Source organism: Artemia franciscana, chromosome 11 (assembly GCF_032884065.1).
Source record: "Artemia franciscana chromosome 11, ASM3288406v1, whole genome shotgun sequence".
Classification (NCBI taxonomy): Eukaryota; Metazoa; Arthropoda; class Branchiopoda; order Anostraca; family Artemiidae; genus Artemia; species Artemia franciscana.
This window is the reverse complement of record NC_088873.1, coordinates 39644859-39659760: the sequence shown is the minus strand read 5'-3', so window position 1 is coordinate 39659760 and position 14902 is coordinate 39644859. Positions and strand designations below refer to the sequence as shown.

At 38.0% G+C, this 14902-nt stretch overlaps 1 protein-coding gene across 1 annotated transcript in view; it reads right to left on the bottom strand.

Annotated features, from left to right (window-relative positions):
* Positions 1-281: 281 nt before the first annotated feature.
* Positions 282-14902, bottom strand: part of LOC136032620 (proto-oncogene serine/threonine-protein kinase mos-like) — a 99778-nt gene continuing 85157 nt past the window's right edge. The window contains exon 5 of the mRNA XM_065712893.1: positions 282-434. Coding sequence (XP_065568965.1) covers positions 282-434 — 153 coding nt within the window. The remainder of the gene's footprint in view (positions 435-14902) is intronic.

Below are 14902 nucleotides of genomic sequence, written 5' to 3'. Positions count from 1 at the left end.
CTCTGCTCTTCATTTTCACTTTTTAACTCGCATACTTGCTCGGTGTCGCATGTCTTCTAACCACGTGTCTTTGCTCTTCATTTTCATTTTTGAGTGCCTCACTTTCTTGGTGCCACATGTCTCCTAACCGTTTGTGTCTTTGCTATTCATTTTAATTTTTGACACACTCTAATTGTTGTTTTTGCATATCTTCTAACCACCCGTTTCTTTGCTCTTCATGTTCCTTTTTTACACGTTATAGAATTTTGATTACTTCAGACACTTTAGCAATGAACTTTGCTTTAGCTACCCGTATTGGTGTTTTTGCGATTGATGGTCCAGGTTGGACTTTCATATCTTATCACGTTTGATGGATCAGGTGCTGGTTCAAAAGATTCATCATTTAAAGTAACTGCAACTGCAAATTTTCGTTTCTTGGGGCTTCCAAAGGACATCTATATATAATATATAAAAATAAGTTATTTGTGTGTCCTAGTTGGTGGGGTACTTCGCGACCCCCCAAGCCCCCCCTCGCGCGTAAGTCGTTACGCGCCATATTAGTTACGCGCCATTGTAGTTGTGTCCCTGTGTCCCACCTGTGAATAGAGATAGATATAAATATATGTTTTTAACTACGTAAAACATGCGAATATACAACATTCTTCGCTGTCCCATTGTCTGTGCATATAAATAGATTGTCAGGTTTACTGACTCTTGAACATGCAACACATAATTGTCCATGGGAAAAACATCCGTATTCAGATCTATACCTCATTATTCTAATGATGTGTCCCTGTGTCCCGGTCGTCATTTATATTCCCTGTGTCCCGGTCGTCATTTGTGTCCCGGTGTCCCAGTTTGTAATTTCTCTTTGAGTGTCCCGGTCGTCATTTATATTCCCTGTGTCCCGGTGTCCCGGTCGTCATTTGTGTCCCGGTGTCCCGGTCTGTAATTTCTATTCGAACAATCCCTGTGTCCCGGTCGTCATTTATATATCCCGCCTGTGCCCCCGGCGTTCCCGTTGTAGTTGTGTCCCTGTGTCCCGGTCGTCATTTATATTCCCTGTGTCCCGGTCGTGATTTGTGTCCGGGTGTCCCAGTCTGTAATTTTCTTTGAGGTTCCCGGTCGTCACTTATATTCCCTCTGTCTCGGTCGTCATTTGTGTCCCGGTCTGTAATTTCTCTTTGAGTGTTTTTTTCTTTTTAGTTTTTTTTTAGTTTTTTACCTTTTTTCAGTTTTCTTTTTCTTCTTTATTTTTCAGCGTCACTATGAAGTACATATCGACGAACCTTTGTTTTTTTTAACTTAAATCTGGTAGGCATTGATGACCTTATCCAAGTCAAAATCCCAAACCCAATCATCATCGCTATTATTTTCAGTTTTGATATGTTTTGACTCTTGCTGTCCAGGTGGATTTTCATCTAACTGCGCGGTTTTGCGTTCTTTAGCCGCAAGCCTGTTTTCTTGCTGTTTTTGCGATTCCTCGGAAAGCTTTCTTTTCTTACTTTCTCTATCAGCAGCAAGTTTTTTGGCATAAACTCTTTGAGCAGCTTCCTCGGCTGTTGCCATTGTAGGTTCTTCAGTCATTTTACAATTAAACATTTTTCCGTGAACAAATGTCTTAAATACCGTTAATGACGTCACCGTCAAAGCAAAAATGACGACAACTAATTTCATGACGTCAGTCAACACAGAAACATGACGTCACCTGATCCACAGACAGACAGACAACTTATTTTTATATATATATCTATTGGGGGGGGGGCACTTCGCCCCCCCCCCAAGCCCCTCCGCGCGCGTAAGTCGTTACGCGCCGTATTAGTTACGCGCCATTGTAGTTGTGTCCCTATGTCCCACATTCCCTGTGTCCCGGTCGTCATTTGTGTCCCGGTGTCCTAGTCTCTGATTTCTCTTTGAGTGTCCCGGGCGTCATTTATATTCCTTGTGTCCCGGTGTCCCGGTCGTCATTTATATCCCCCTGTGCCCCCCGGCGTCCCCGTTGTAGTTGTGTCATTTATATTCCCTGTGTCCCGGTCGTCATCCCGGTATACATTCGTTTTTGAATTGGTGCTTTTTTTTGAAGTTTTTATCTTTTTAGTTTTTTTATTTTTATTTATATTTTTTTAGTTTTCTTTTTCTCCTTTATTTTTCAGGTTTTTTCCTTTTTTTAGTTTTTTTTCTTTTTAGTTATTTTAGTTTTCACCTTTTTTAGTTTTTTTTTTAGTTTTTTAGATGAAAATTTTTTTAGTTTTATTCCTTTTTTTCTTTTCAGTTTTTTATTGGTTTTTACCTTTTTTTTTTAGCTTTTTTAGTTTTTTTTCGTTTTTTATTTTTACTTTTTTTTTATTTTTCATCTTTTTTATTTTTTTTTATTTTTATTCTTAATTTGTTTTTTATTAGTTTTTAGTTTTTTTGTAGTTTTTGGCTTTTTTAGTTTTTTCAGTTTTTTTTTAGTTTTTAGATTTTTACCTTTTTTAGCCTAACCAGGATTTGAACCTGGGACCTTCATTCTCCGTTCTGACACCCTCTCTCACCGATTGACTACTCCAGCATGTTCATTGTGGTGTTTTAAATGGTATATTATTAACCAAATTAATGTGTTTTACAATATACTAAGCATCGTCATAACAAAAATGACGACAACTAATTTCATGACGTCAGTCAACACAGAAATTAAGTTCTGAAATTAAGTCATGAAATTAGTTGCCGTCATTTTTGCTTTGACGGTGACGTCATTCAAGTTATATAAGACATATGTTCACGTAGAAATCTATTAATGTTTAAGTTTACAATGACTGATGAAGATGCTCAAAGAGTCTATGCCAAAAAACTTGCTGCTGATAGAGAAAGTCAGAAAAGAAAGCGTGCCGAGGAACTATCAGCAGCAAGTTTTTTGGCATAGACTCTTTGAGCATCTTCATCAGTCATTGTAAACTTAAACATTAATAGATTTCTACGTGAACATATGTCTTATATAACTTGAATGACGTCACCGTCAAAGCAAAAATGACGACAACTAATTTCATGGCGTCAGCCGACACAGAAACATGACGTCACCTGACAACTAATTTCATGACGTCAGCCGACACAGAAACATGACGTCACCTGATCCACAGATCCACAGACAGACAGACTATATATATATATATATATATATATATATATATATATATATATATATATATATATATATATATATATATATATATATATATATATATATATATATATATATATATATATATATATATATATATATATATATATATATATATATATATATATATATATATATATATATATATATATATATATATATATATATATATATATATATATATATATATATATATATATATATATATATATATATATATATATATATATATATATATATATATATATATATATATTTACAGGTGGGACACAGGGACACAACTACAATGGCGCGTACAGACTTACGCACGTGGGAGGGCTAGGGGAGCGCGAAGCGCCCCCACCAACTAGGTGTTGGGGTGGTGTGAAGCGCCACACCAACAGCTAGTCTATATATATAAAATTATTTGCCTGTGTGTGTGTGTGTGTCGAGCGACGTCATGTTTGCGTGTCGACTGACGTAATGTTTATCGACTGACGAAATTACATACCGGGACATCGGAACACAAATGACGACCGGGACACCGGGAAATCTATCTATCTATTTATATCTATCTATCTATCTATCTATCTATCTATATATATATATATATATATATATATATATATATATATATATATATATATATATATATATATATATATATATATATATATATATATATATATATGTGGATGGATACACCTGATCCATCCACAGATCCACACACAGACAACTTATTTTTATATATATAGAAGATAGATATATATATAAATAAGTTGTCTGTGGATGTGTCTGTCAGGTGACGTCATGTTTTTGTGTTGAATGACGTCATGAAGTTAGTTGTCGTCATTTTTGTTATGACGGTAACGTCATTAAAGATATTTAAGACATGCATTCACGTAGAAATCTATTAATGTCTAACTTTAAAATGACTGATGAACTTACAATGGCAACAGCCAAGGAAGATGCTCAAAGAGTCTATGCCAAAAAACTTGCTGCTGATAGAGAAAGTCAGAAAAGAAAGTGCGCCGAGGAATCAAAAGAACAGCAAGGAAACAGGCTTGAGGCTGATAGAGAAAGAAAGAACAGAAAGCGTGCCGAGGAACTACCAGAGCTACGCGAAAGCAGACTTGCTGCTAAAAGAGAAAGTGAAAAAAGAAGGCGTGCCGAGGAACTACCAGAGCACATGAAACCAGACTTGCTGCTAAAAGAGAAAGTGAAAAAAGAAGGCGTGCCGAGGAATCACAAGAACAGCAAGAAATCAGGCTTGCTGCTGATAGAGAAAGTAAGAAAAGAAAGCGTGCCAAGGAATCAGAGTAACCTGAAAGTTATCGTCTGGCATTCAGGTACAGCCCAGTCGATGATTATAGCTTGAGTAGATGTGTTCAAATCGGGACAATGTCTAAAATTTGTCCCTATTGCAAGGCCTTGAAATTCAATGGTGAAACAATGGGAATGTGTTGCGCCTCAGGAATCATATAACTTCCTCTACTGGCTGCACCACTAGAGCCATTGAAGACTTTCCATACTGGAACTACGTCAGAATCTAAGCGTTTTTTGTCACAAATCAGAAAATACAACTCATGTTTCCAAATGACGTCGTTCAGAGCCCAAATCGAAAATCCAAATCAATTTATGTCTACTTTCAAAGTAAAAGGGCAAATTTATCATAGAGCAGGGTCCCTTCTGCCATTCTCAGACGAAAATCATAAATTTATACAATTGTACTTAATCAGTGATAGAAATTCTGAATTGAATGTACGTTGCGAAATTTCTCCCAACGTTGAAAGGACAATCGTTTCCCAATTGCAACATCTTTTCCACGAAAATAATAATTTAGTGCCTCTGTTCAAAACAGCCATCGATTTGATGCCTACTGATACGCATAAAATTGTTATTTCCGCTGACAAAACGCCTCCTGGCCAACATGTGCGTAGATACAATGCTCCAACTATCGACGAAGTGGCAATCGCTATGGTCGGTGATCAGTTTTTATCTCGAGATATTATTCTTCATAAGCGAAACGCTCAGTTGTTAACAATTGCTGAAACTCATCGATGCTAGGATGCCCTACAATATCCTATATTTTTTGGGATGGAGCCGACGGCTATCACTTTAATATTAAATTGATGAATCCAGCCACTAAAAAAGAAATGAATAAGAAATGCAGTGCAATGCATTATTATTCCTATAGACTAATGATACGGTAGAATAAAGAAAATTTTATTTTAAAATGCCGTGAATTGTTTCACCAATTCGTCGTTGATATGTATGCTAAAATTGAATCAGAACGTTTGCTATATATCCGCCTGAATCAGACCAAGCTCCGCTCTGAACAATACATTCACTTGCGAGATGCAGTTATCAATGACGGTAATACCAAAAACGTTGGAAGATTAACAATTTTACCTTCGTCGTATGCTGGCAGTCCCCGTCATATGCATGAATATGCTTAAGATGCTATGGCGTATGTTCGTCTCTATGGCCGTCCATATTTATTTATTACATTTACATGTAATCAATCTTGGGACGAGATACTGCAGCTTTTACTTCAAGGACAATCAGCGGTTCATAGACACGACATTACGGCCCGTGTCTTCCGGCAAAAGTTGAAATCACTGATAAACTACATAGTAAAACTTGAAATGTTTGGGTCAGTGCGTTGCTGGATGTACTCAGTGGAAAGGCAAAAACGAGGTTTGCCACACGCACATATACTAATCCGGCTACATAAAAAAATTACTTCGAACGAAATTGATGATGTGATTTTCACTGAAATACCTGATGAAAATTTCGATAAGGGGTTACATGATGTTATTGTAAAAAATATGATACATGGACCTTGCGGTGCACTGAACGAAAATTCACCATGCATGGCCAAAGGAAGGTGCAAAAAGCAATATCCTAGACTTTTAGTATCCAACACAATTACTGGCAATGATCGTTACCCTTAATATAGAAGAAGATCTACTGAAGAAGGCGGTAAAACAGCAATAATAAAGAAGCGTAACGGCACCACCATCGAAGTAGATAACCAGTGGGTTGTTCCATATTCCCCATTATTATCAAAAACATTTAATGCACACATAAACGTTGAATACTGTAACTCCGTAAAGGCAATCAAATACATATGTAAATACGTCAACAAAGGCAGTGACATGGCAGTTTTTGGCTTGCAGCCCGAAATCAAAGATTTCGACGAAATCGCACAATATCAGGCTGGAAGATACATAAGCAGTAATGAAGCTGTTTGGCGAGTTCTTTCATTTCCGGAATAGCCGAAACATTGCTGCCTGGTGAAAGAACTGCTCATTCTGCTTTGAAATTGCCTCTGAATTTGCATTCTACAGAAACTCCCACGTGCAATATTTCCAAATCATCTGGGATGGGTAAAGTATTGCAGCAATGCAAACTTATTATTTGGGATGAGTGCAGAATGGCACACAAAAATCACTCAAGGCTCTGGATCAATACTTGAAAGATTTGCGAGGGATGTTAAAACTCTTTGGCAGCATATTAATATTGCTTGCGGGAGATTTCAGGCAAACATTACCTATAATACTTAGATAAACTCCTGCCGACGAAATGAATGCTTGCCTGAAAAATTCTAATTTATGGGCACACGTAAAACTTAAAATTAACTACAAATATGCGTGTCTGATTGCAAAACGGTGACTCTGGTCAAACATTTTCAGATCAATTGCTGGCAATTGGAAACGGAAAGCTCCCAGTAGATTCAATTTCAGGACATGTACAACTACCTGCTGATTTCTGTAATTTAGTGACGTCCAGAAATGAATTGATTGAAAAATTATTTCCGAATATTCTAAAAAGTTATAAAAATAATAAATGGCTAAGTGAAAGAGCGATTCTTGCACCCAAAAATAAAGACGTCCACGAAATCAACAATATTGTTTTGACCAAGATTCGAGACCAGGCAGTCCTTTACAAGTCAGTCGACACAGTTTTGGAACCAAACGAAGCGGTTAATTATCCATCTGAATTTTTAAATTCCGTGGATCTTTCAGGGTTTCCACCACACGTGCTACATTTAAAAAATAGGCGTACTAATAATACTTTTAAGAAATATCAACCCACCAAAGCTTTGCAATGGCACGCGACTTACCGTAAAAAAAACAATGGAAAACCTAATAGAGGCCACAATCTTGACAGGGCTTTTTGAGGGTGAGGCTGTTCTTATGCCTCGCATTCCCATGATTCCAATTCCCATGATTCCCCATGATGACAATTGGACAGCGAAGAATGTTTCGCAAGTTTTACGCAGTTAATTTCTTTGTATCTATCTATCTTTCTATCTATATAAAAACGAGTTGTGTGTATGCATGTTTGTTTGTTTGTAAAAATAGCGTTTGCATATGACGTCATTATTAGTACATACGGCTTTGTATATGAAGAGACAATGGGAAAGCCAAGAATATTGTATATTTGCAATTTTTACGTAGTTTGAAACACATATAGATCTATCTATATTCACAGGTGGGACACAGGGACACAACTACAATGGTGCGTAACTAATATTGCGCGTAACGACTTACGCGCGCGGGGGGCTTGGGGGGGTGCGAAGTACCCCACCAACTAGGTGTTGGGGTGGCGCGAAGCGCCACCCCAACAGCTATTATATATATAGAAATAAGTTGTCTGTGTGTCGAGTGACGTCATGTCTAAGAAAATCATTCAAAGACAAATTTTTAATTGTAAGAAGATCGTGGACAAAAAATGTTTAATTGTAAAATGACTGAAGAACCTACAATGGCAACAGCCGAGGAAGCTGCTCAAAAGACAAATTTTTAATTGTAAGAAGATCGTGGACGGAAAAATGTTTAATTGTAAAATGACTGAAGACCCTACAATGGCAACAGCCAAGAAAGCTGCTCAAAGAGTCTATGCCAAAAAAAACTTGCGGCTGATAGAGAAAGTAAGAAAAGAAAGCGTGCCGAGAAAAAATAAAAAAAGGAAAAAAACTGAAAAATAAAGGAGAAAAACAAAACTAAAAAAAAATACAAAAACTAAAAAAAAACTACAAAAAAAACTAAAAAAAACTGAAAAAACTAAAAAAAAAGGTAAAAAAAAAGAAAAAAAAAGGGAAAAACAAAAAAATTTAGGGAATATAAATGACGGCCAGGACACAACTAAAACGGGGACGCCGGGGGGCACAAGGGGATATATAAAAGACGACGGAGACACGGGGAATGTTCGATTAGTAATCACCATCATCAAAGCTCAATGGCAATCATTAGAATCAAGAGGTATAGCTAAAAAATACTAAAAAAAGGTATAAAACTAAAAATTAAAAAAAAGACCAATTCAAAAACGAATGTATATACAGACCGGGACACAAATGACGACCAGGATATAGGGAATATAAATGACGACCGGGACACTCAAAGAGAAATTGCAGACTGGGACACTGGGACACAAATGACGACCGGGACACAGGGAATATAAATGATGGCTGGGTCACAGGGACACAACTACAACGGGGACGCTGGGAGGCACAGGGGGATATATAAATGACGACGGCGATACAGGAAATGTTCGATTAGCAATCACCATCAACAAAGCTCAAGGGCAATCATTAGAATCATGAGGTATAGATCTGAATACAGATTGTTATTCCCATGGACAATTATATGTTGCATGTTCAAGAGTCGGTAAACCTGACAATCCATTTATATGCACAGACAATGAAACAGCGAAGAATGATGTATATTCGCAAGTTTACATAGTTAAAAACAGATATATATATATATCTATCTATATTCACAGGTGGGACACAGGGACACAGCTACAATGGCGGTTAACTAATATGGCGCGTAACGACTTACGCGCGGCGGGACTTGGGGAGGGGGCGCGAAGCGCCCCCACCAACTAGGTGTTGGGATGGCGCGAAGCGCCATCCCAACAGCTAGTTATCTTATATAAATAACTTATGTGTTGGAAACTTAACAATCTTACTTATGCTATGCATTACATCATACAAGAAAATGCTCATATGATGTATTAACATAGTACATAAAGTTGATTGCAAAAACCAAAACAAGGCTCTTAACGAATTTCCTTAGACTTCTAACCTATTTAGATCATTATATATGTATATATATATATATACTAGCTGTTGGGGTGCTCCAACACCTAGTTGGTGGGGCGCTTCGCGCCCCCTCCAAGCCCCCCGTGCGCGTAAGTCGTTACGCGCCATATTAGCTACGCGCCATTGTAGTTGTGTCCCTGTATCCCACCTGTGAATATAGATAGATTTATATATGTGTTTCAAACTACGTAAAACTTGCGAATATACAACATTCTTGGCTTTCCCATTGTCTGTGCATATACAAAGCCTTATTTACTAATAATGACGTCATATACAAACGCTCTTTTTACAAACAAACAAACATGCATTCACAATACTCGTTTCTATATAGATAGATAGATAGATAGATACAATACAAATTAACTACGTAAAACTGCGAATATACAACATTCTTCGCTCTCAAAATTGTCGCTGCATATAAATAGATTGTCAGGTTTACCGACCCTCGAACATGCAACGTACAATTGTCCATTGGAAAAAAAAAATCAGTATTAAGATCTATACCACATTTTTCTAATGATTGACCTTGAGCTTTGTTAATGGTGATTACAAATGCTAATCGAATTGGGAATTGCAATCTTTTAAATTGAAAAGGCCGATCCGTTGGAATCATAGGAATGCGAGGAATAAGAACAGCCTCACCCTCAAAAGGCCCTGTCGAGATTGTGGCCTCTATTAGGTTTTCCATTGTTTTTTTTTTACGGCAAGTCGCGTGCCATTGCAAAGCTTTGGTGGGTTGATATTTATTTAAAGTCTTATTGGTACGCCTATTTTTAGTTGTAGCACGTGTGGTGGAAACCCTGAAAGATCCACGGAATTTAAAAATTCAGATGGATAATTAACCGCTTCATTTGGTTCCAAAATTATGTCGAATGACTTGTAAAGGGCTGCCTGGTCTCGAATCTTGGTCAAAACAATATTGTTGATTTCGTGGACGTCTATATTTTTGGGTGCAAGAATCGCTCTTTCACTTAGCCATTTATTATTTTTATAATTGTTTAGAATATTCGGAAATACTTTTTCAATCAATTCATTTTTGGACTTCAGTAAATTAGAGAAATCAGCAGTTAGTTGTATACGTCCTGAAATTGAGTCTACTGGGAGCTTTCCGTTTCCGATTGCCAGCAATTGATCTGAAAATGTTTGACCAGAGTCATCGTTTTGCAATCGGACACGCATATTTGTAGTTAATTTTAATGTTTTTACATGTACCCATAAATTAGAATTTTTCAGGTAAGCATTCGTTTCGTCTGCAGGGGTTGATCTCGGTATTACAGGTAATGTTTGCCTGAAATCTCCGGCAAGCAATATTAATGTGCTGCTAAAGGGTTTCGACTTCCCTCGCAAATCTTTCAAGCATTGACCCAGAGCCTCGAGCGATTTTTTGTGTGGCATTGTGCACTCATCCCAAATAATAAGTTTGCATTGCTGCAATACTTTACCCATCCCAGATGATTTGGAAATATTGCACGTGGGAGTTTCTGTAGAATGCAAATTCAGAGGCAATTTCAAAGCGGACTGAGCAGTTCTTCCACCAGGCAGCAATGTTGTGGCTATTCCGGACGACGCAATTGCCAACGCTATATCATTTTTTGATCGAATTGATGCCAGAATCAGTTTTATCACAAACGTTTTACCAGTACCTCCTGGTGCATCCAAAAAGAAAATTTCTCCAACCTTGTTATTGACACAATGCATTATCGTATCATAAATGTCATTTTGTTCCGACGTTAACTTGGAAATGTTATTTTGTAAATACGACAATGGATCACTCGTACTGTAACTTTGTTCACGATCCAATTCTACACATGTCGAAACAGCAGCGATACGGTTAGGTGAAGGCATTCCCAAATCCTGAAGAGGTTTGTTTGCCATACGTACGCAAAAATATTCTATAATAACTAAAGTGTAGTTATAAATTTCTGATGTAAAATCAAAAGTCATATCTGACGTCTCTAACTGTTTTCGATGGAGTATATCTTCGGACATTTTTGACTCATATTTTTCCCATAGCTCTGTAGGAGCTGATGGAGAGCAAGTTGTTAAAATGATGCCAAACAATGCACGAATTTGACTTGCAGTTGACGTTTCGCACGCGTCATTGATGCAGTTATCCCAGTTTTGGTCATTCTCGAATAAATTCCGAGCTTGCCATGCACTACGGTAAGTGTCATGTATAGTACCGTTTACAGTTCTCAAATACTCAAAGGATGTCGGACCGGGTTCATTCACCAAAAGCAGGCGTAGAAAGAAGCATTCATGTTGATTGGGGCGAACGGTCTAGAGTCTTCCTATCGTGGTATCTTTGAAGATGGTAGGTTGGCCATCGACTGACTTACCCTGTTTTCGACGTTCAAATACGTTATTTTTAGTATTCCACGTGTAATACGAAGGCACTTCAGTATGCAGCAGTTTTTTGCAAAAGAATCATTTTTGCCAAGCGAAAAGAAAGCGGTTAACTTTGTATCCGGTGGATTCAGGGCTCTTTGTTGCACGTTGGTTTCCGAGAAATAAACACGATGACCATTCTGTAAATGTACCGCTAAGTGAACAACACCTGGACTACGTTCATGGATCGGAAATGAAAGAATTCGCCAAACAGCTTCATTACTGCTTATGTATCTTCCAGCCTGATATTGTACGATTTCGTCGATATCTTTGATTTCGGGCTACAAGCCAAAAACTGCCATGTCACTGCCTTTGTTGACGTATTTACATATGTATTTGATTGCCTTTACGGAGTTACAGTATTCAACGTTTATGTGTGCATTAAATGTTTTTTATAATAACGGGGAATATGGAACAACCCACTGGTTATCTACTTTGATGGTGGTACCGTTACGCTTCTTTATTATTGCTGTTTTACCGCCATCTTCAGTAGATCTTCTTCTATATTGCGGGTAACCATCATTGCCAGTAATTGTGTTGGATACTAAAAGTCAAGGATATTGCTTTGTGCACCTTCCTTTGGCCATGCATGGTGAATTTTTGTTTAGTGCACCGCAAGGTCCATGTATCATATTTTTTACAATAATATCATGTAACCCCTTATCGACATTTTCATCAGGTATTTCATCGAAAATCACATCATCAATTTCGTTCGAAGTAATTTTTTTATATAGCCAGATTAATATATGTGCGTGTGGCAAACCTCGTTTTTGCCATTCCACTGAGTACATCCAGCATCGCACTGACCCAAACACTTCAAGTTTTACTATGTAGTTTATCAGTGATTTCAACTTTTGCCGGAAGACACGGGCCGTAATGTCATGTCTATGAACCGCTGATTGTCCTTGAAGTAAAAGCTGCTGTATCTCGTCCAAAGATTTATTACATGTAAATGTAATAAATAAATCTGGACGACCATAGAGACGAACACACGCAATAGCATCTTGAGCATATTCATGCATATGACGGGACTGCCAGCATATGACGAAGGTAAAATTGTTAATCTTCCAACGTTTGTGGTATTACCGTTATTTACAACTGCATCTCGCAAATGAATGTATTGTTCAGAGCGGAGCTTGGTCTGATTCAGGCGGATATATAGCAAACGTTCTGATTCAATTTTAGCATACATATCAACTGACGTGAAACAATTGACGGTATTCTAAAATATAATTTTCTTCATCCTGCCGATTAATTAGTCTATAGGAATAATAATGCATTGCACTGCATTTCTTATTCATTTCTTTGTTAGTGGCTGGATTCATCAATTTAATATTAAAGTGATAGCCGTCGGCTCCATCCCAAAAAATGATAGGATATTGTAGGGCATCGTAGCATTGATGAGCTTCAGCAATTCTTAACAACTGAGCGTTTCGCTTATGAAGAATAATATCTTGAGGTAAAAACTGATCACCGACCATAACGATTGCCACTTCGTCGATAGTTGGAGCATTGTATCTACGCACATGTTGGTCAGGAGGCGTTTTGTCAGCGGAAATAAGAATTTTAAGCGTATCAGTAGGAATCAAATCGATGGCAGTTTTGAACAGACACACTAAATTATTATTTTCGTGAAAAAGATGTTGCAATTGGGAAACGATTGTCCTTTCAACTTTGGGAGAAATTTCGCAACGTGCATTCAATTCAGAATTTCTATCACTGATGAAGTACAATTGTAAAAATTTGTGATTCTCTCCTGAGAATGGTAGAAGGGGCCCTGCTCTATGATAAATTTGCCCTTTTACTTTGAAAGTAGACATAAATTGATCTGGATTTTCGATTTGGGCTCTGAACGACGTCATTTGGAAACATGAGTTATATTTTCTGATTTTTGACAGAAAACGCTTAGATTCTGACGTAGTTCCAGTAAGGAAAGTCTTCAATGGCTCTGGTGGTGCAGCCAATAGGTGGTGCAGGCCTTGCAATAGGGACAAATTTTAGACATTGTCCCGATTTGAACACATCTACTCAAGCTATAATCATCAACTGGGCTGTACCTGAATGCCAGGTTATAACTTTCAGGTTACTCTGATTCCTCGGCACGCTTTCTTTTCTTACTTTCTCTATCAGCAGTAAGCCTGATTTCTTACTTTTCTTGTGATTCCTCGGCACGCCTTCTTTTTTCACTTTCTCTTTTAGCAGCAAGTCTGGTTTCATGTTGCTCTGGTAGTTCCTCGGCATGCCTTCTTTTTACACTTTCTCTTTTAGCAGCAAGTCTGAAATTGCCGGGGATACAGGCACACAGGGAATATAAATGACGACCGGGAACCTCAAAGAGAAATTACAGACTGGGACACCCAGACACAAATCACGACCGGGCCACAGAGTATATAAATGACGACCGGGACACAGGGACCTAACTACAACGGGTAAGCCGAGGGCACGGGTGGGAAATATTAATGACGATCGGGACACAGGGATTTTTTGAATAGAAATTACAGACCGGGACACAAATGACGACTGAGACACAGGGAATATAAATGACGACCAGGACACTCAAAGAGAAATTACAAACTGGGACACCGAGACACAAAATGTTGCATGTTCAAGAGTCAGTAAACCTGATAATCTTTTTATATGCACAGACAATGGGACAGCGAAGAATGTTGTATATTCGCATGTTTTACGTAGTTAAAAACGTATATTCTGGTTTTGCGTTGCTCTGGTAGTTCCTTGGCATGCTTTCTGTTCTTTCTTTCTCTATCAGCCTCAAGCCTGTTTCCCTGCAGTTCTTGTGACTCCTCGGCACGCGATCGAACGATCGATCAGATCTTAATGAAATTTGATGTTTGGAAGGATATCATGTCTCAAAGCTGTTGATTTAAATCCCGACTGGATCTGGTGACATTGGGGGGAGGAGGGGGAAATCCAAGATCTTGGAAAACACTTAGAGTGGAGGGATCGGGATGAAACTTGGAGGGGAAAATAAGCACAAGTCCTACATACATGTTTTACATAACCGGAATGGATCCGCTCTCTTTGGGGTAGTTGGGGGGGGGGTTAATTCTGAAAAAGTAGAAAAAATGAGGTAATTTTAACTTACGAGCGGTTGTTCGGATCTCAATGAAATTTGATATTTAGAAGGATATCGTGTCTCAAAGCTCTTATTTTAAATCTTGACCGGATCTCGTGACATTGGGGGGAGTTGGGTGTAAACGCTCTTCTTCTCATCTTCTCTCTCTACGTTCTCTTCTTTAGAACATTACGGTAGCGTTTGCCTACAGTAT